Below are 23717 nucleotides of genomic sequence, written 5' to 3'. Positions count from 1 at the left end.
ACAAGGCTTCGTGGATCAAACGGTATTCTCAGTGACAAGGAGTGTCTTTGATGCAGTGCGCGAAGCGCCGAGCGGGAAAAAAATGAACTAATTTCCTCTCTTGGCGAAGAGGAGGTGAAGGCCCACTCTTCGCTAATATCTTTGCACATTTAATGCTTTATTACAACATTTTTCCATGTTGCTGTATTATTAATTGAATATAAGAATAATTTAAATTTTCTAGGCCTTATATAAAAAGTCATACAATGCGAGAAACATTATTTTTCTGTTTATTCAAGACTTCATGGTTCCTATGATTATTTAAGCCAACACTGGAAAGCACCTCTCAACCAGGATGCCCCGCCCTTTAGTCTCAACTATTTACAACAGTTCTCTTTTTTGAGCGTTTGAAGGGCGGCCACTTCGAATCATAAGCATGAATTGAGATTGCTGGGATGAATTTTAAAGTGATGGACTAAAAGGCTTTGGCCTCCGGGCACATGTTTCCTAAGTCTGTATGAATATGTGGTGGCATGTGGTATTCCGTGCTGGGCTTCTCACAGCCAATCTCCAAACTCGTGACGTCACCCGTTGGTGGAGCTTAGCAAAGCTCAGCAATATAGATGATACCATTTTCCACCCACTGATAGGAGCTTTAAAGCTAGTTAAAATATATTTACAAGGGAGAAATAATGAAGGGAGAAAGAAATGTCTCATGGAACAGGAGGAAAATAAAGAAAATAAAAGCAGTTTATTCTAACGAGGTCTCCTAAGCCCCGCCCACAGGTAACGGGATGTGATGAAAGCGAAGCAAACATAGCCACGGGTACCAACCAATTAAATGCATCAATGTAAAATTTCTGCTATATATAATGTATGTCACTCTATCAAGCACTGCTTACATAAGTATTTGCCACATAATATTTTCCATTATAGAAATGTACCTAAAATGCATTAATTTCGGTTTTCAAAGTTTGTTTGATTTGCAGTAGTACCAACACTACACAGAAGGATAGCTTGGAAGGGGGAAGAGATTGCAGCCATTTGTAGGATTCACGCATACCCCTTCAAGGAAACACACTCTCTAAGTGACGCTTCGAAGAAAAGGGAAGAGCTTCACTGAAAATTCCGCCATTAGAATCTTCATTTTTTTTTTTTTACATCAGAGGATGCGGCTCAAGGGAAAAAAAAAAAAAAAAAAAAAAAAGCCGCTACTCGCTCTCTGTATTGTTTAGGTCTTTCTATTTGTTTAACTTTTGTCTCATGGATTTCTAATAATTTTATAATGTCTATGCCTTTCATACCCTCAAGTATTGAAAGCAATTGCCAGGGAGCCTCTAGACACCAGTGGATGCCATGAATTTTTTTTTTCTGACACACACAAACAAACAAATTAACAAAAATCGAGTACTTGCTGGCTCAGAGTAGAGCTTCTTCAGGGCTCAGTAAGCAGGCTGGAGGTGATTTCCATTGACTGGCCCTAAACATCATCAGACTCCTGTCATATCTCTCGCCCTATATTGGTCTTAACCCTTAATCACCAGGGTTGTCTGGGATTCTGGCGAGCAGCCTAGTTTGTGTTGCTGACGGGACAATGCTAGGTCTAAGAGGCTGGCCATTTATGACATCCCAGTTTAAGTTGTGGTCTTGCCGTGTGAGGTGCTTTCATGGGGCTCCAATGTATAGCATAAATTTACAGCTCCATTGTCCAGGATTCCAGATGTCAGGTGAAATAGGACATATAATGCTATCCAAGATTCCAGACATCCCCACCCTCACTCGGGACCTGATGGATCTCATATGCAAGACCTTTAACCTGCCCATCCAAGGCCCACCCCCCACACATGCAGTAGAGGGTCTTCCCACTTCAACACTGAGAAGTGATGCAAGGAGTGTCCCAGGGGAAGAAGGGCAAGTATGAGTGCAGGGCCTGCAAGGTAAGCCTGTGCACCCACCACCTCTACACATACTGCGTCAGCTGCATATCCAAGGGGTGAGTGGAAGACTATGTGCTAATATTGTTTTCACAACTCATTATTTTCTTTCTTTTTTTCTTATTTCCAATAATGTCATATATATAGTTATTCTATTTTGCATATGTTATTTATTTTTACTTTTCCATTTCCGGTATATTTAATTTCTAATTTATATCCTTTCTTTACGTTTGAATTACTTCAATACATTACTCATTATTTTTGTTTTGCATTTGTATTTTTCCAATAGTCCACCCTGCTTTGTGTGCAGCCAGGCCGCCCAGGAGGGGAGAGGACTAGGGAGGATTAATGTTGGCAGGGAGGAGGAATCCAATGTCCTTGTCCCTGTTGCTCACTTCCCCGATCCAATAAGTACATATTACAGTTTTTTATACTGTACATTTCTTTGTAACTTTTTTTGTTATTCATTCCCCCACTCAGATGGCTACAGTCACTTCATTTACCAGATTTCTCTAGCTGGTAGCAGCTATGAGACTGGGAGTGGGTGCAACACATTTTTTTTTTCTCCTTGCTGAAACATACCCTTCCTTTTACAGCATGGGCCAAAGCAACCCATGCTGCATAAGAGCTGGGGGGGCTGGAGCATTCCTGGGGACATCTTGACTCCATGTGCGACAAGTTTGAGCAGCATACTTCAACACTGCGGCTGGCTGTGATTCTTCCCCCATTTTTTACAAATATATTAATCTATTTTTTCAATGCAAACTTCATGGCCTAGTATCAGTAATTTATATTTAAGTTTAAAAGTGCAAATATTTCATATATAAAATATAGGAATAAAGTCTGTGCCATTTCTAAATGTATTTTTTGACGCCAAAAGTTTGTCCGGAATTCCGGACATGTCTGGTGATAACGTAATATTTGAAGCCCTGATGATCAAGGGTTAATTCCAAGTAAGCCTGTTAACAGAACTCTTCTCAATAACCCTCTGATGTTTCCCATGAAGCAAAACCCCTCCTTGGACTCAGGCATTCTCCAATGTACTTTTGTCACTTGAAATATTTTGTTTTAAGGTATGCTACAGTTCTACAGGTTGCTCAAGGGTGCCAAGAACATTGAACTGATTTGGGACTGTAAATACATACTCCTGAGCACACACAAAGTCTTCCAGTTTCTCAAGATGAAACACAGTATTGTTACATTTTGAGATTCTCCTTGACTTGAGTGTAGCAATAAGAAGTCTATGATCAGTTGCAAAAAACCTGCAGTTCTGAAGGATTGCTATACCCAGTACACCACATCCAGTGGTGCAGCTCTGATCTCTGCACCCAAGAACCTGCAATTCTTAAGCCTTTGGGTCTTGCAGAATTCAGGAGAGCTGTTGGTAAACATACTTTCTATTTAACAAAGTTCAAATCCAATTGTCACTTTTAACATTCGTTCAGTAAATATAATTGGTCAGACAGGTATCTGTATATATCTAATTGACACCCAGCTGTCTATTCCATATCAATTCTTTTGAAATAAGATGCTTTCACATAATTTCTTCTTGCAAGATACTTTTTATAAACTTTTGGATATAATGAGAAAGACAAGTTACAAAGTTTATTAAATTGAGGTCAAGTATTTACAAAACTATATGAGTTACTTAAAGCAATTAACAGTTACCGGAAGTTTGCACTTCTTGTTAACTGCCATATCTATCAATCTATACAAATACTCTTAAAATCAAAAAGATGGCAAAAAGCCATCTTTATTGCAAGCTGACGCACCCCAAAATTCACCGAACAGCAAATGAATTCCATTTCACTTGCACATGTTAAAAATAAGGACTACATTCACTATATAGAAAATCCTCCCTAATTATTTACAAATATAAATATATAGACTATTATCACTGATGAATTATAGGATTAGTCAACCATGAAAATTATACCTATTTTTAGCAAATAAAATGTATAGCCCATTTCCTACTTCCAAAAAAACAGGAATTAAAATACATACATATACATTTCTGTAGTCTCTATTTGTTACAAGTGCTGACTAGTAAAAATATGGAGGGAGGGGGGGGGGGGGGTCTGGAAGCACTTCCCCATAACATCAAACATTCCTTTGAAACAAGGAAACATAGGAACTACTTTATTGCAACAGTAAGTTGTGCAAGGAAACTTAGTTACAAAATATAAATGAAAACCTAATTGCAGAACAAAACCACAAGGTCCTCTATTTTCACTATCTAAAGTCTTCTTGCAGTAGAATTCATATTCTTTTCTCAAAAATATCTATGCCTATATAATAAAAAAGTGAGGTAAATTCTCATTATCCTCACTGTGATTATGAACTCATTTCCAACAGAGGGACAGGGTTTAGAAGATGCCTTATGAATTTTTGTTGTAAAAAAGTCATAGAAATTATCCTCCCTACAGATTCTAAAAAAAAAAAAAAAAAAAAAAAAATATATATATATATATATATATATATATATATATATATATATATATATATATATATATATATATATATATATATATATATATATATATATAAATCATCACAGATGGAAATATAATGCCTAATGTAACTGAAATAAAACCTTAACAATGATCATTATATAAATCCTATGCAGTCTCTTAACTACCACCTCACATCCCACATCAATTGCAGTAGGGGAGAGAAATGGAGGCAAAGACTCTAGAAATAAACTCATGATTATTTGACAAAAGATAATTATTAATACTATTAATTTATCTCCCAAAAGATTTCCTCTCAGCCACATATGGCCATCTAAATATATTACACCCTTGACAAACACAGGATCTGGTTCTAAGACCTTTCTTGAGAAAACAGAGAATCATAATCTCCTGCAAAACCCTCAACATCCTGTATCACAGGATCACATATGGCTGGCTTGTTACACCAAATAGTGATGAGTGATGGAAAGAGACGGTCCAGCAGAAGTAAAAGTGGTTGTGGCATCATCCTTGAACTTCAGTTGATAACACTTTGACTCTGTTGTCAAGCTTAACAGAGCTCCACTTGGATGTAACAAATCTTCAAACTGATGAAGGGCACGGTTTTGCTTGCTTTTTTTTATGGATGTAGAGGAAGAGCAGTTATGATGTGAACTCATAAGTCTAGAGGTACTTGACAAAAATTGCTATTGGTAGAAACTGCAGAAATTTATGTTTTTTGAATCATGAGAGATGTTGAAATTATAAGGCTTCTTGAGCAGGCCATCAGTGCCTACTTGTGCCTGAGCTTGTGCAGGCAGACTTTTCAATACTGCCTTGTTTCAAGGTCCATGCTACTACCTCCCAATGCTCCACTTGTTCTAAGTTGCATCTGAAGGTAGTGTTGACTACACAGAATGTTGCTGTTTTGGCCACTTGACAACCGAGGAAAAGGGTCAGCCATCAACTTGAATGGTGTATGGGATCTTGCATTCAGCACTCCAGTGCACTAACCTCTTGGCCACTGTCTCCCATAAAAGGAATCATATAGTTACATGAAAGGAAATTCTGAGCTAAGACTTTATTACAGTCCTCATCTTGTCTCCGACACAATTTGAGTCTGTGTTGGGTAAAAACACTGAGATATCTAGGTCATTACAGCTTACCTTCCCCTGGTATTCATTTAAAGACCAACTTGGTAGGAGGATTAACAGCTCCACTTCAGACTTGAATAAAGGTACAAAAAATTTTGTAAGGGTGCAAACTGCCACATTGATTTTTTTTCTGATTAGGTAATCCAATCAGCTGGCTTACAATAATACTGACTCAAACAATTTTCAGCCACAGTGTAGGTACTATAATACTGAGCCTGAGCTATTTTGAGTGGCCTCAGGTAGAATATTTAGTAAAATTTACTATTATGACATCTGCTGATCCACTATGCATTAGTTTCTCCTCCTTTTGTTATATATTAATTATTTTCTGAATATGAAAGTATACCGAATGTTATTACTGGAAGCCATAAAGCATTATTTGATCAGGCAGCATGCATTTCATTAGTTACTTTTATGCGATTCCTTTGGAGTGCTACATCTTTAGCTTTTAAAGACTGATGCTTCATTTTGTAAATGCAAAGGTGAACTTCTTAGGTGGTTTATTCAATACACTGCTCTAAATCTTAATTTTGTGCAGGTGCACACTGGCATAGATGTTTATTAATTTAAAGGCTGCATTTACAGTATTGTCTCTAACATTAAGTGCATACATTTAGTAATTCAAGCTACCCTCTCCTGCTATATTGAATCTCCATTATTTCCATTATTCCATATTCCTACAAAATCAATATCAAAGTTATACCATTAAAATCCATGACATAGGATTTTGGGCACCACGCACCAGGTTTGTTTACATCTGCTAAGTCTGTATCTTGCTGCAGCTGCATATTCTGTTTGCTCATTGATTTTAATAAGTCTGTTAATTAGACACCTTTGAAGTCCATATTTCAGCCCCTGCTGTTGTGTGCTATTTTTGCCTTTATAAGCAGGGACTCTAAAGGTTGGCTCACCCTAGTCGTCCACTTGCAAACCTCTTTGCAATCTGGTCATCACATCTAACACCTCATCAACTCCTTTATGGTGGGTTTTCAAATACTAACGTCAATTTAATAACCCTTCTAGTTCAGAAAAAAAGTGATAGGAGTACTTCAAATGGGAATATAGGTGAAAGAAAGTAATGACATCAATAATTCCTTTATAATAATTCAGTGTCATGCAAATATCGGTTTCGTTAAAAATGGCAATTTTCAGACACCATTAACCATTAAGACATTACTGGCGAGACTCTACAGTATTATCTTTTGAACATAATTTTCTTGTTAATATATACTATTCTAAATATATTTTATCTAAGGTCTTAGTTGCCATCTGAAGATGATGAGCCCCACTGCCAAATCTGGGTGTGCCTTCCAGTACATTCAAGGCTATGTACTTGTTAACATACCAACCCAAACCATATATACGATGAACAAAGTCACTCCTGTCTGTATATCTGAATCCAATCACTAATACGTTATTTCAGCTTTCACTCTTAAACGATGACCATTGTTAATTTAATAAAATCCTCCGCAGTCTGCTCTATTGGCCATTGTTGATTGAATAGGACTCTTGCAAGCCACTAATTTTAAATGTTCAACTCAAATTACATGAGTTCCGTCACTTGTCATGCTGTATTGCAGTCTATCTGACCCTCATGGATTTGAAACAGTTCTCAATGGGTTGCCATGGAACCCACACCAAGCACCTCCCCAAAAAATATTGGAATATAAGTTGATGATTTAGGAGAAAAGGACAGGACAGAAAGTGAAGATTACTCTGAGTACAATGAAATCAGTGATAATATATTGTGGGCAGTGACAAGCAGTGGTGAGAGTGATATAGAGTGATGTCATTTCACCATCTGTACTGCACTTTTACCCAGCAAGGGCTTCCATTGCATGAAACCCATGACTTGTTTTGGATGTGGCACTTGATCAAGCTGTTCTCATGCAGGCAGACACTCACAGCCTCCCAATGTGAAATGTTGTTGACCCCAGGACCCCAGCTTTTTTCTCTTCATACCTCACCCCAACACCCACCCTCCACTAATTTTTCACAACATCCTTCTTCACCTAATTCTTCACGACACCACCCTTCTTCACTTTCCCATAATCATATTTCACTATGTTTTCATATCTTATCATCTGACCCTTCCAGTTCCAATCCTGTTTCCCCATGTCCTGATTCATCCCTCCCACTCACCCATCCTGCCCCAATCCCCTAATCATTCACCCTTATCATTGTCTGGGCTTTTGTCTCACAATCCCATATCCCCACTCCCTCCCCACTCCCTGGCCTGTCACAATAATCCTCTCATTGTTCTTCATCCCTTTTACCTATCAAGTCCCCATAGCCTGACCCTCACCATTCACCACCCCCATCAACACCACCAGGTGAATCTGGAAACAGTAGTTAAAGTACACTGGATTCAACTATAGTACTCCTTTTTGCCAACAAAATTCAAAACCTTCCACCATCCCCATCTAGCTCCGAGGGGAAGTAAAAGGGAGTAAAGTATACATGTCTAAATTATTTGTGTAAAGAACAATTCATATTACACTTGTCCCTTAACATTTGCAGCGATTACATAACAGTGCGAATATAAAATTTCTACGAACATCTGCAGCTCATTCCTAGGAGAACCTTTTCCTTATAGAATTAAAGAAAGAACATTTGTGCATCTTCAGAAGCATTACAATTAGTACAAAGCCATAAAAATGGTTAAAACTAGCTTACTAAATGTATTTTACATGTTCCCAGTGCAAAGTAGGCAAGGGGAGTGGCAGGAACACACAACCCCCACAATGACCCAAGAACCCATGAACATTCAAAATTATTGTTTGTGGGTCTACCCACAAAAAAATTTAAATCTTTCAAGGATATATCTGCAAATATTCAAATCCACAAGTTAAAACCATGAATGTTAAGGGATGACTGTACTGGCCATCATGAGAGGAAGAAAGAGAAAAAGTGAAATATACAGCAATTTTCCCCCCTCCCCCACTCTGTTAACTGCAATGCATGGGTTGAGGCCTCCTCTAAGCCACAATGAGTACCATTTCATGCTGGCAAATCAAAATTAGCTATATTTCACATCCTCTTGTATGACTTTCACATAATATATCACAATTTGAATTTTACCACTGAAGTCAGAGCTAACGAAGCATACAATATAGGTAAAAAAAATAAATAAATAAATAAATAAATAAAAAAAAAATAATAATAATAGTAATTAAATAAATACAGTACCCTCTTGAGTTTCGCGCTACCCAACTTTTGCGATCTTCAAGTTTCACGCTTAGTCCTAAATTCTCACCATCCTGACTTTCGCGCACTACCGCCCTGAGTTTCACGCAGATTTAAAAGGCAGTGTCACACAGGCCGTTTTCATCCAACCATTGGGGTTACAGGCAACCATGGTTGTCCATATGCCCAACCGGGAGCGAGTTGTCGGTTTTCCGTACGAATGGAAAACGGTTGTGGGTACGAGCGTGGGTACGTGGGTACTGTGCAGCTGTATGTAAACAAACGACAGCAGTGGCTGAGGAATGAGGAGCAGAGGAAGATGGCCCACCAAGAGACTCATAAAGTGGACTGGCAGAGCTGCTTTGGTTACTATTTGATTGACAAGATAAGAGAACATCCTGTGCTGTGGAATCACAGTCCCAAAAAACTTTTTTTCTCCAGTCTATGAAAATTGTAGAGGGACTCCTGGTGTTGTGTTCATGGCGCAGGATGGGACATGGCGGCGGCAGTCATCCACTATGATGGCTGGTGTTGCGAGAAATATCTCCTCGCTGAAATAAGTCATTCTGCTGTCCACAACGCATGCGAGCTGGGTAAATACACAGCAGGAAAAACATTACTTTGCCTGGTTTTGTTCTAGTTTGACCACTTGTGATCTTTGTAAGTGGTAAGTGAAATATGGAAACAGTAAGAAAGTTAAACCTTTCTGTGAGCTATTTTGCGGCTGCAGTGGTGGGTGCACGTACAACAGGCATTGAAAAGTCAATCAATATATTAGTGATTTAATGATTTCAGACAGAAACAGTTAGCAGATTATTTCATAACACACCGAAAACCACAGGTGACGTTCTGGAAATTTACCCAGTTCTCTGACAAAGTTTGGGTAAACACTCCTGTCCTTCCGTCTTTGAAGTCATAATCGTGTCCACAACCGTTTCTTCCTTCCATTTAACTGCAGCAACAAGTCCATAACTTGGGTAATGGTTGCACAAGCCGCAACAGCCCTTACTTTAGCAGACAACACCACTTGAATAACAGGGCGACTGCTTTGTTTAACCCTTTCAATACGTGACGCAGATGTCAGCGTCACAGGATGGAAAGGGTTAAGATTAAGTGGGGTATTTTTTGACGAATATATATTTAAAATCGGACGAGTACATGTTTTTCGCTCAGCATGGCCGGGAAACCCTAAATTACCATGTGGTGAGGTTTGTTTTCGTAAAATTAAAACCCCTCCCCCTTGGGGGGGCTTTAGAGTAATAGTCGGACATAAGCGTCATAAGACGCTCTTGTCAACATATGCGGTATCATTCGTATAAACGTAAAAATTGCATTAGAATATTTTATTTCTTCGTAAATTTTGTCATCTGTCATCCTCTCTTCTTCGCACGGAGAGGCAGGGGAGGAAGAGAGGTGCCACCGCGCCAGTGCCAAGCGAGAGACAGACGGGAAAAGTATGTCGTACTTTTCTCTCCTCTCCAGCCAAAAAAAACGTCCAGACAAAAGATGTACAAGTGCAAGGCAACCAGAAAAAGTCACCAACATCAAGAGGGCTTATGGAGCGGCCAAACCTCAGAAAACAAACAAGAGAGTAGTGTAGAAGCAAGGCACTCGCGCTACCTGGCCACAATGCGGAAGGTGGCGCCTTCTGACACCCTCACCTGCGAGTGAGTAATACTTTCTTAGAAAGGGGGATCAGATGCCTTATCATTCTGGGGTAAGTCAACAAGGTATATACAGTCATATGTGAGAATTTCATACCAATCAGATAAATACAAATGGCAAGACAGGGAGAAATGTAAAAAAAAATCTTTAGGAGCCGATATCTCGAAAAGTATCTTTTTAACCTTCAAATAATTTCACAAAATCGGTAAAACGTCTGAATGACTTTTGTTAGGTATCATTTTAAACTACAACTAAAGGGCGATTTTTTGTTGGAAATGGATTTTCAAAAATGTCAAAAGAAAACGAGACACAAAGTGGAGAAAATAATAAGTGACAAAAAATTGTATTTTTTTTTCTTCGAAGACAAAACAAAAAATCAAAAATTCACTTCCAACAAAATGTAGATAGGTAAACAAAGTTTCTATAGTATTTTTTTCAAAGCGATTAACTGAAAAATAAAGCCTGTGAAGCAAAAAAATTAAAAACACGCTTTGTTTGAGTCTCTCCTAAACTTCACCCGATTTTGATGAAATTCGCAGAATATCATTTATTTACACCAACAAACAACATACTACAATTTCAAAGCTATTGGACGTACCATATGCGCAGGAGGAGACCCATAGGCGCGCCCCTTAAATGGAAGAGGATTAATCCTCTTCTATACTTCTTAATCCTCTTGCATTTCCTCTTAATCCTCTTCTAAGCCTCTTAAGAGGAAATGGAAGAGGATTAAGAGATTTAGAAGAGGATTAAGAGGTTTAGAAGAGGATTAATCCTCTTCCATTTCCTCTTAACCCTTTCCATACTGTGATGCCGACGTCTGCGTCACTGTATTGACCAACCATGACCGTATGTGACGCACACCCGGAAAAGTTGGAGTTGCCGGTTGCCCCTACCGCCAATGCGGTTGCAGGAAAAAAGCCCAGTGTAACACCAGCTTATGGACAACCAACAACTCGCTCCCGGTTGGGCGCAGTTGCCTGTAGTTCCTATGGTTGGAGGAAATCAGTCAGTGTGACACCGCTTTAAGGCAGCGAGGCTGCTGATTGGGTGGGCGCCATCGATGACATCATCGGACTCACAACTAATCACAAGCGTGTTTTCAAAACTGCCAGCCAATCGTAAGGCAGGTGCCTTCAATTGCAGCTTTAAAACGACCTGTTCTCACTTCCCATTTTCTTCCTTTTACCAAGGTACGTATTTTGAGATAACAAGGGAGAAGAGTCAGAAAAAAAAAAAGCTTCTTCACGGGTCGGAACCAATAAGTGCTTTTTCATTTGTTTCCCTAGTTTTGCAATCCTTGAGTTTAGCGCTATACCTTTGGAATGAAGCAAACGTGAAACTCGGGAGGATACTGCAGCTGTTTTATTTACATTACTTTAAGAATATTTTATGAAAACAACAGCTGTCCTTTAAAAGTTATTGTATGGCTAAACTACCATATCAAAACTACCCAGCCTCTCACGTGCTATATGTGCATGCTTCTGAATGTCTGCCTTTTTTCCATGCTGATCCATGCAGTCTACTTTCTGAAGACCATGAACAATGATCATTTTTGTCACATCAAACATTTTTTGAATTCATGTCTTAACAAAGGAAGTAAGTTTATTAATCTTGTACACAGCCCTTTTGAAAGTGTTAATTAAAAGTCAATAGCTTGCAAAAATTAGTTATCTATTGAATATTATCATTAATGGCATTGGAGACTTAAGCAAATTATAAAATATTTGCAAAGCAAAGAGCTATTATATTATTTCTGAATCATGGCAAAGCCTATGAGGCAACATCAATGATTTACCTGAATACTTTTTTAGTTTATGGCTCTACTCACCTGTCTTGAGGAATCTATAGAAGTACGCACTCCTCCGGAACCAATCAAAGTGTCATCTAGCATGTCATCATTTAGAGGATTCCGATCCTAGAATTAAGTTCATTAAATGAAAATAAAGCAATCAAAATAAAAAATAAAAAATTTACTCCTATTCTTCTGCACAGTAATAAGCAGGTAGGTGACAGGTAACCATAGATACCAGCAAAGCAATAATGGGTAAGATGGCAGTGAATAGTTTGTCTAGATAACAATGACTATTTTCTTCAAAAGAATGAAAAGGCTGAAGCATATTCATCCCCCAGAGACCAGAGGAGTTCACCAAATCATGAGAGGATTGTCATAGGAATACTTGTGCTCACAGGAAAAACTCAAAAGTCAACAACTTAACAGGCAACTCAAATGTTCTTTCCATCATCTACACACACAAAATTGCACATTAAAAGTTGACCCAACATGCTGGTCTCTTCAGGTTGGATTGTAAAAATATTCAACATTTTTCGCTAATCTTTAATTACTTCAAATAATATACTGAGAAAGGATAACTGTATCTTTTATCTATACTTATCTATAAATGTTGCATCAATTCATCCTTTTGTCATGATTACTATACCTGTGTCAACTGCTCTGTTGTTGTCAACAGTCTGGCAAGAGGAGCACAGCACAAAGGTGTGGTGTCTAGTAGTGTGGGTCGACTGTTGGTCAAGAAGGGCTTCATGTACCGCACATCAAACTGTGACCAGATGCGGAGAAGCCATGCTTTCTCATATTTACTTGAATCTGTAGCGCTGTCTACTCCTTCTTCAGATCCTGGCCCCTGAATGTAATAAAAATGCATTATAAAAAATCACATATAGTAATATGTATGATATGTGAAATCACTTTTGTCTTTTTTTTTTCCATATGATGGTAAAACACAGGATCATGACCATATGGTACAGTAATAAGCATAAAATCTTTATTGTACATAAGGGTCATATATGTATATGTTATATTTTGAGAAAATCTCACATACAAAATTGCAAATACTGTGAATAAATATATTATTAGTTAGAAAACTTGGATGCACTCCACACCTTTTTCTAAAATCCTTTAACTTTAAATTCTCTATATTCCCATATCGACACACAACACACCAAAAGATATTAAGTGAAATAATTAATATAATATATACAACTTTTCTTTATCTCTGTATTTACATGTAAGTACATACTCACCGAAAATTATAAGCTCTATAGGAAGGCTGGGAGTTTAATATGAACGGGGCAAGTAACTAAACTAAATTATCTTAAACACAGGTACACCACTAATTTATCGGCTCCCTTGGTTCCAAAGTCAGATCAAGCATTTTGCTGGACTAGTCTAGGTCATGTAGTAAGGATTCATTAATAGGCCAGCAGAAAACACCACCACCATGCTTGTCCCTGCTTGCCTATGCCATTTTTGCTTACATGGAGATGGCCACCCGCTTGTGACTCTTTTTATCCTCTTTGTTATTGTGAATCTTGATGCCACATGTATTCCAGCATGCTGATGCCATATTTACTTTTATTTGCATATACCCTATGCACAACCTCCCTCATTATGCAGGTTTCATGTGCAGTAATTGTGTTGCCACCATCTCTTTCCTTTGTCTCATAATGATACTTAGTTTAAATTTATGTGCACAAGATGAAACTTGTAACTTATTCACATGAATGGCATGCATCATGGTTTACTGTGCTGTGGGTTACTTTTTCAAAATCACTGCTGCCATTGCTACCCCAGTGCACAAGGATTCACTCCACAACCATATAAATTTATATTTATACAGTTCTGCTCTATTCCAGCTCCCCTATACAGTACCCTTTCAAGTTTCGCAATCCACAGGTTAGTCCAAAATTCTTACCATCCCGACTTTCACGCATTATCACCCCGAGTTTCACGCTGCTTTAACATGTACGGGTCATGTCTACTTACCATCAGCGTCACGCATGCTACCTTTAACCCCTAAAGGGCGGGCGAAGGGCGAGGCGGTTATAACCGCTTTCTTTTTTCGCGCTAAATTTATTTACTTTTCGGTAATTTCGATGACCATTCGTTGGCAACACTGCCAGATATGTTTAGGCTACTGCTTCAGAATCTTGCCGCTCTCACGATGGACAGGCGTGCTGACACGGATTCTGACTGGCCGATTTCCTGCCAGACCCTGCCGAGCCCAGCAGAGCAACACGAGAATGAGAAGAGTATGCTACAATGACTCCCAAACCACACATCACAAGACTGTGTTACATAGAGAAAGCTTAGAGTATTGACTATATATAAGAATTAGAGCATGGGGGCATCCATTTTCATTACGCACTAGTCAAGGCCACACAAGCGAAACGACGCGCAGTCGGCAAGAGCCTTGCTAACTCCAAAGTCTCCTCTTCAACTCAATATTTCTCCAAAACCACAGCACATAGAAACGTTTTCATGCAATAATCAAAAAGAAGAAGAGTTGATGATGACTATGACGACAAAGTAATTTGTTATTGCATTGTAGTTCAGCAGAATCAAGTGTGTGAATATAGGCTATTTTCGGTGTTTGGTGCTGAGGTGCCGGTCCTGTGGATGTTGTAGATGACCACCCAGGCCGGCCCTTTAGGGGTTAAAGGTAGCATCACACTGGACGTTTTACTCTAAACATTGTGGCTATGGCAAGAGAGAGAGAGAACGGATCGTTTTGAAGCCGCAGTTGAAAGCGTGTTTTGAGAGCTCAGCCAATCGTAAGGCTTCATCTGTGGCTTTAATACGACCCGTTCTCTCTTCCTGTTTTCTTCCTTTTTCCAAGGCACGTTTACGTTTTTGAGACAACAAGGGAGTAAAAGAGGAAAAAAAAATGAACTCCGGGGCAGGCAGCATGATCCAATTAAAATGGCGCCACTATAAACAGTTGCCTGAGCCATGGCGGGCTCGAGGCCGACCATCAGGCCCAGATGGATAGTCTACTGGCGCCATAGCCCACATGTAAAAAAATAAATAATAAATAAATAAATAAAAAAACAAAAAATCCACGAGTCGGAACAGATAAGCGCTTTTTCAGTGTTTTAAATACCTTGAGTTTCGCAATCCTCAAGTTTAGCGCTATACCTTCGGAACGAAGTGAGGGCAAAAATCGAGAGGGTACTGAAGTGTCTTAATCTTTTATGTAAGGACTAATTAGAATCACGGGTAAACTCTGGAACAGCCTTAATTCGCCTGTATCACCTCAATCCTACGACATGAACACTTTCAAGAAGGCAGTATTCAGGACCTAACCGAAACTGACACTCTCTTTTAGTTACTTTCACTGTTTACTTGCAGGAACAGTACTACAGTACCCTCCCAAGTTTCGCACTATCTGAGTTTCGCGATCCTCGAGTTTCGCACTCAATCCTAAATTCTTACCATCCCGACTTTCGCGCATTATCGCCCTGAGTTTAGCATTGCTTTGACATGTACAGGTCACATCTACCTACCGTCAGCATCACGCACGATTCCTTAAGGCAGTGTCACACTGACCGTTTTCCTCCAACCATTGGGGCTACTGGCAACCACAGTTGCCCGTGCGCCCAACTGGGAGCGAATTGTCGGTTGTCCATACGGATGGAAAATGGTTGGGGATACGAGCAACCATGCAGCTGTATGTAAACAAGCAGACGACAGCAGTGGCTGGGGAGTGAGGAGCAGTGGAAAATGGCCAACCAAGAAACTCGTAAAGGAGACTGGCAGAGCTGCTTTGTTCACTATTTAATCGATACAGGACGACTGCTTTGTTTACGTTGAGAATACGGACAACCGACCTTGGCCATGTGTGACGCCCACCCGGAAAAGTTGGAGTTACTGGTCGCCCCTATTGCCAACGCGATTGGAGGAAAAAGGCCCAGTGTGACACCAGCAGCTTAAAGGCGCAGTCACACAAGCTAGTTTCTTGGGAATTTTCCACCGAAATTATCTCCAGACAATTTTGTCTCAAATTTATCCTCAAGTTTGGTCACACAGAGGACTGTTGCATTCTGGGATATATCAGCTGAAAAGCAAAACAAACAATGGATCTAGATGTTGCAGAGTTTACTTTGTGGTGTTTGCTGAAGGAAAAGAAAAAATATGAAAAGAAAGCATTTGTTGGTTCATGAGTGGTCAGCTCGGAGACAAGGGCAGAGTGTAATACAACTTGCTATGGTTAATTAACCCTTTCAATACGATGACGCCTACGTAGGCGTCATGAAGCCCCAGTAGCATATACGATGACGCCTACGCAGGCGTCATATTTCTATTCTGTTTCTTCTTCTATTGAGTTGTCCTGTACTTTGTGTTGGTTACTAAGTAAAGACGCCATATCCTGTCCTTGAAATCCCATTGCTCCTCCCACCATCCTTGTTCCCACCAATCACAAAAAATGAGCTACAGTATGCACCGCCTTCTTCCCGCCTTGTGTCTAAAATTAGGAAGTCTCATTGGCTGTCTCTCTCTCTCTCTCTCTCTCTCTCTCTCTCTCTCTCTCTCTCTCTCTCTCTCAGACACCGAGGCGCCGACACCATCACGTCTCGCCAATGTTGCCAGATTGCCATATTCAGCCTCCGATTTTTGCCTATTTCCGACCCAAAAACTGCCTCCTCGACCCAATTACTGCCTATATAAATAGATATCGGTAAAATAATTAATTATTGGTGTCTTTTGGCAATTGCTATGGCTCAGAAATAGGTAAATACGAGGCTCTGAGTACGATAATCTGGCAACGGTGCGTCTCGCCCACCTCTCTCTCTCTCTCTCTCTCTCTCTCTCTCTCTCTCTCTCTCTCTCCCAGACACCAAGGTGCCAACACCACCACTCCTTGCCTATCTCTCTCTCTCTCTCTCTCTCTCACACACACACACACACACACACACATACACACATACATTGTCTGTGATGACAAAGGAGTATCTGGCAGCTCTCTGACTGATGATAACAGAGTTGTATTTGCTGATAATTTCTCGACATCCTTCCTCCTCTACACAATCATCTGCTTTCTCTATTTCTTTCCCCCTTGTCCCTTTCTCCCTTTCTTTATTTCGCTTTTTTTTATTTCGCGTTGACGCAATTTATATTATGCATAGCAGGTATATGTTGACTCGTCGTGTATGCTGTTTTGCAAATACGGGATACATGTAATGAGGGCTTTCAGCAGCATAATATACGGAGGCGACAAGCAGACACATGCCGGCTCAGGTTTCCCGTGTGCAGTAGCGCGCGGCCGTGCACGCCGTATATCAGCCAGGCGGGGTTTTTGAACATCCGGCACGAAGGGGTTAAATGCCACGAGAACATAGCAGTGAGGACCCAGATGCTACGCTTGGACAAGACTCAAGTCGAAGACCTGCTCAACCTGGTTACTCCAAGCTTATCTAGCTTCGTGGAACTCATTGTGGTACTGGAAAAAAGACGCGGATAGCTACTAAACCGATCAGCTGATACGCTCTTCTTCTTCTTGTGACCACAACTTACCAACCTCACGAGAAAATAACTGATATGTTGGTGACTGAGTTTCTGACTAGAATTTTGATGAGTTTCCTGTGAAATGCAGCCAACTTTGAATCACTGTACAAAATTCTCAAGAAACTAGAGGGTGGGTGACCATGTTCACCTGTGCTGGGGTGAGATTCACAGAGATGCATGCTAATGGACAGTGGTAAAAGCTACAAACTAATGATTTAACTATCAACGTTGACTTCAGATTCACAAAGCTTTCGTTTCGTCATAGTTTGAGGCCGCTGATTGGATGAGCGCCGTCGATGACATCATTGGACTCGGCCAATCACAAGCGTGTATTCAGCATAGCTGGGCACAATAACAGAAAACCTTATTCCCGATAACCGATAACTGATAATGGAAAACCTTAACGGTGATAACCGATATTCATTAACTGGAGACACAAATATAGGCGATAACCGATACCCGGTATAAATCCACAATTCCGATACAAGCTAGCGATAAGTCCGATAGGCGAATACGACACTATACTGATATTTCAAATAGAAAACAAAGGTGAATTCAAATTTTCATCATCTGGATTTTATAAAACTTACAAAACCTGAAAACCACACGTTGACTCGTACATATGGACAGTAATGCTAAAAACGCCTGAGCCGGTATTGTGTTATTTGGCGTCCCCAGCGTCAAAAGCTGGCGCTTTTTTTTACAAACACTGGTCTCTCGTGAACTGCGCATGCTCAGACCAGCAAGCGTAGACCTGTACAGTCTCACAAAGCTTTTAAACCGTAATTAAGAGTTGCTGGAAGGCTGAATCAGACATACAGTATCACTACCACCATCCCCGCTGTTTCTAGAACGACACTCTGAACGAGTTGTATCTATACGTACAGAGTGTCGTTCTAGAAACGGCAAGGATGGTGGTACTGTTTGTCTGATTCAGCCTTCCAGCAACTCTGTTAAAAAGCTTTGTGAGACTGTACAGGGCTACACTTACTGGTCTGAACATGCTCAGTTCACGAGAGACAAGTGTTTGTAAACAAAAGCGCCAGCTTTTGACGATGGAACACCAAATAACAAAACACCGTGAGACTTCAATACCGTGGCATGCTCACAAACGAATATGGAATATCAAATTTGAGGCAGTGAATAATCATTTTGAGGGCAAAGTTAAATGATTTTTCTCTCTGATATATTTATTTTTTAGTCTAACATAAAAAAAATAACTTAGTGTTTTAATGTTGATGATCTAAGTATGAAATCCCTTCACCGAAGATATTTCATACTCCAAAGTTTTTTTCAGACTACACCGGGCGCCCGGGCCACGCATGCGCAGTAGGGAGGAGACCTTTTTTTTCTGAGGCGGTAAAAAGTAGCGAGTATCGCAAGTTTGGTTACAAAAGTAACGAAGATACTGATATATATTTAAATAAGTAGCGGATGGCCGATAACCCGATTTTGTCATCAGCGATAAAGTATCGCGATAACTTATCGCGGTAACGCCCAGCTATGGTATTCAGAACTGTCAGCCAATCACAGGGTAGCCAGCCGCCTTCAGCTGCGGCTTCAAAACGACCCGTTCTCTCTTCACACTTTCTTCCTTCTTACACAGTACATATTTTGAGATAACAAGGGAGTAAAGTGGGAAAAAATAGTCAGCTTCTCCACGAGCCGGAACAAATAAGCGCTTTTTCAGTGTTTTCAATACCTGAGTTTCGCGATCCACGAGATTAACGCTATACAGGTAACTCTTGATTTACGCGAGTATTGTGTCCTTTAAGAGGTCGCGTAAATCAAAAACAATGTAAATCAAACAAGAGATAGGTTTCTGTCGAAAAATAAATATTCACTTCATTCAGAGAGAGAGAGAGAGAGAGAGAGAGAGAGAGAGAGAGAGAGAGAGAGAGAGAGAGAGAGAGAGAGAATATCCATATCACCGAGATATCCACTCAGGCACTCAGCCTCAGCCTCACTCGTGTGAGGAAGAAATGAGGGACACCATGTGTGACTGGCTAGTATTGGTACCGGTACCGAGCAGTCTGATACCGGTACCGTACAATATAGCTGGTACCGTTAGTACCAGTACTGGTACCGGTACCTGCCCACCCCTAGTGTTGAGTAGCGTGGCAGCGTGGGTACTGTATTGTTGTACAGCTGCATGACCGCGGCGCCGTGAGTCCAGTTGCGTGAGACATATGGTGGCCATTCCATAAAATATCGCGTATAAGTGGAAAAAACGTGTAAATTAAACATTTATTTGGATTTCGGACCCCGCGTTATTTCAAAAACGCGTAAACCAAACTCGCGTAAATCGAGAGTTACCTGTACCTGCAGAACGAAGCAAGAGCGAACCTCGGGAGGGTACTGTATAGCAGTATAATTTGTATCTCTTAAATTTTGCCCATGAAGTGACCACTAAAGAAAATAAATACATAAAACAAATAAATAAATGAATAAAATAAAAGTCCACCAGTCCCATTTCAATAAATCCCTTTGAAACAACACCTCCACTTACCACAAATTCCAGTGGTACATATATCTTGCATTAAATAGAGAGTCTACTGTATACACAAGTCTTAAGTTGTGATGAAACAAATTTGTTCAGGAAGAACATGTCACACCACCCATATATCAGCAGAAAATTAGCCAAGTGCACCTACGAGGTTGAGCCTCCAAGAGCCTCCTCTACTTGATGTGGAGCGCTGCTCTGTCAGTGGAGCAGAGTTTGAAACCTCATCAATGGTATGTGTGGACCAGTGGCAGTCCATGCAAAGCCCAAACAAGTCTCCACCAATCCAGTAGGACTGAGGGTTGACTAAACTTGGGTGCATCAGCATATGCAATGTGCTTCTTGTGCATGTTTAGCAGGCAGCTCTGCACACGGAAATTTCAAATGGTCAGTCAAACTCTGTCTAGCGATAAGAAGAGACTGAAGAAAGGTCGCTAGTTCTGAAACTGCTAGTTTGGGGGCAAACTGTAAATAGTAAAAAGTAAAAAGAGACAAATCTTTTAGAAGTTGACTTGTTTTTAATATATATATATATATATATATATATATATATATATATATATATATATATATATATATATATATATATATATATATATATATATATATATATATATATATATATATATATATATATATATATATATATATATATATATATATATATATATATATATATATATATATATATATATATATATATATATATATATATATATATATATATATATATATATATATATATATATATATATATATATATATATATATATATATATATATATATATATATATATATATATATATTTATAGATTTATATATATATATATATATTGATAGATAGATAGATAGATATAGATATATATACAGAGGTGGGCAAGTGCGGTACTTAATGCGGTAGTACTGCATCACAAAAAAAGTACCGCACTACCGCAAACTTTCTGAAAATACCGCACTACTGCGGACCGCACTTAAAAATCCTGTGGTACTTTTTGCAGTACTTAAAAAACAAACGAAGACATTTGCAGCGCGGCATGCTCACAGAAACATTTTTTCTTTTTTTACAGTGAATCGGACTCAATCAGTCAATCGGTATCAGTCATGAGAATCAGTGATTCAATCGTTCTGACTTTTCAGTTATTGTTCAAAGTTAAATACTAAATGAATAACTCAAGAGTAAATCTGTTCGTCACTCAACCCAAGGCGCCATGACTGTCTCTGACGATGACTGTAGCCTACATGGCAGTGTACAACAGTACAAGCAAACACTGACATGATCGCCGCTCAATCTCATGTCCCATACATTTTTTTTTTCTTTTTTTTGCATAATATAGACCATAGTACACACTATATCTGTTTTTAACTTCATTGTAACTTCCAAATTTTCTCTCTCTCTCTCTCTCTCTCTCTCTCTCTCTCTCTCTCTCTCTCTCTCTCTCTCTCTCTCTCTCTCTCTCTCTCTCTCTCTCTCTCTCTCTCTCTCTCTTCAATGTAGCCAAGATCAATATTGTTTGATTACAATAATAATAATAATAATAATAATAATAATAATAATAATAATAATAATAATAATAATTATTATTATTATTATTATTATTATTATTATTATTATTATTATTATTATTATTATTATTATTATTATAATTATCTCCTCGTTGAAATTTCCACGTGGTTTCTTTGCTGAGCCTGAGATGCCAGGGCTTACAGCTTTCCCATAGGAGTCGCTTTTACCAGTTGAAGTTGATGTGTTTTGTCTTAATATGTTGGACAGTTTGAATACTGTTTCACTCTTCCCGTCATGACTTTCCTATTTTAGTAATCTTTCATTTTCACTCAAATGCTGGAAAATTCCTCCACTTCCCCTTCACTTCCCCTTATCCCTGGCTAGTGCTACTGCAGCTCACACCACCCTTTCTTCCTTCCTTCCTTCCTTCCCACCCCCCACTTCCTCCTCTCTCACATCATATGATGTGGATTTCCTCCTCCCCCTTCCCTGTCCCCTCCCTCCTCCCTTGGAAAGTTGCATTCCCTTCCCTCCCCCTCCTCCCCTTACTGTCCTCTACTTCCCAGACTCTCCCCCCTTTCCTCCTGTGGATATTGGACTCAATAATCGCGTTAGTAAATTTGCAAACGACACAAAGATTGGTAACTCGGTTCGCACTGACGAAGACAGGCAAAGCCTCCAAGAGGATTTGCACAAAATTTCAGCTTGGTCGGATAGATGGGAGATGCCCTTTAACGTAGACAAGTGCCAGGTCATTCACGTTGGAACAAGGGATAAGAAGTTTGATTACGAAATGCGTGGCATTAAACTCATAAGGGTTCAATGCGTTAAGGACTTGGGGGTCAAAATCACGTCAAACCTCAAATTCTCAAAGCAATGCATCGATGCAGCAAATAAAGCGAACAGAAGGTTGGGCTTCATTAAAAGAAACTTTTTATTCAAGAATAAAGATGTAATACTTCCACTCTACAATAGTTTAGTCAGACCCCACTTGGAATATATGGTACAGTTTTGGTCTCCCCACCATGCAAAGGACATTGCTAAATTAGAAGGTGTTCAGCGTCGGGCAACAAAAATGATCCCTTCCTTACGCAACAAATCTTACGAAGAAAAGCTTTCCACCCTTAACATGTTCTCTCTTGAAAAACGTCACCTCCGAGGAAAACTGATCGAATGTTTTAAAATACTTAAAGGTTTCACGAATGTAGACAGATCAACATTGTTTATGATCGATGACACTTTGCGTACGAGGAACAATGGCGTAAAACTCAAATGTAGACAAGTAAATTCAGACTGCACCAAATTTTTCTTCACCAATATTGTAGTGCGAGAATGGAATAAGCTCCCACCGTCAGTGGTCCAGTGTAACACGATTTACTCCTTCAAAAACAAGATCAACCGTCACTTCCTTCAACTTAATATTAACTAGAGTAGAAATGCAACGCTTTGAAGCGTTCTGATTAATGTAGAATCACTTAGGTTTAAGGACAGACCACCTAGTCTGGACCATGGGGTCTGTGTGGTCTGATTTTCTATGTAAATCTCTCCCTCCCCCAGTCCTCTTTTTTTTTTTTTTTTTTTTTTTTTTCTCACAAGGTATTAGTTAGTCAATGGATAGCCAGGGTAGGCACTGAAGTATTTTTTTTTTATGTTGACTAGTGACTACTGCTACATATATATATATATATATATATATATATATATATATATATATATATAGATATATATATATATATATATATATCTATATATATATATATATATATATATATATATATATATATACATATATATATATATATATATATATATATATATATATATATATACACACACACACACACACATATATATATATATATATATATATATATATATATATATATATATATATATATATATATATATATATATATATATATATATATATATATATATATATATATATATATACACACATATATATATATATATATATATATATATATATATATATATATATATATATATATATATATATATATATATATATATA

At 38.9% G+C, this 23717-nt stretch overlaps 1 protein-coding gene across 7 annotated transcripts in view; it reads right to left on the bottom strand.

The window, feature by feature from the left end:
- Nucleotides 1-23717, bottom strand: part of LOC126998918 (sodium/hydrogen exchanger 7-like) — a 60703-nt gene that overhangs the window by 6493 nt on the left and 30493 nt on the right. For 4 of the 7 annotated variants that reach the window (XR_007753068.1, XR_007753069.1, XM_050861172.1 and 1 more), the window contains 2 exons: nt 12810-13013; nt 12200-12286 (listed from right to left, as the gene is read on the bottom strand). Coding sequence is in view for 5 of the 7 variants with exons in the window: in XM_050861172.1 (XP_050717129.1) it covers nt 12200-12286; nt 12810-13013 (291 nt within the window). In the remaining 2 variants the exon portion in view is untranslated. Of the gene's footprint in view, nt 1-4794; nt 5388-7972; nt 11898-12199; nt 12287-12809; nt 13014-23717 lie in introns of those variants that run through there. The other 3 variants (XM_050861177.1, XM_050861173.1, XM_050861176.1) reach the window with 3 other exon arrangements.

The sequence above is a fragment of the Eriocheir sinensis genome, chromosome 15 (genome assembly GCF_024679095.1).
Source record: "Eriocheir sinensis breed Jianghai 21 chromosome 15, ASM2467909v1, whole genome shotgun sequence".
Taxonomy (NCBI): domain Eukaryota; kingdom Metazoa; phylum Arthropoda; class Malacostraca; order Decapoda; family Varunidae; genus Eriocheir; species Eriocheir sinensis.
The sequence above is the reverse complement of the archived record's forward strand: the minus strand, read 5'-3'. Positions and strand labels throughout refer to the sequence as shown.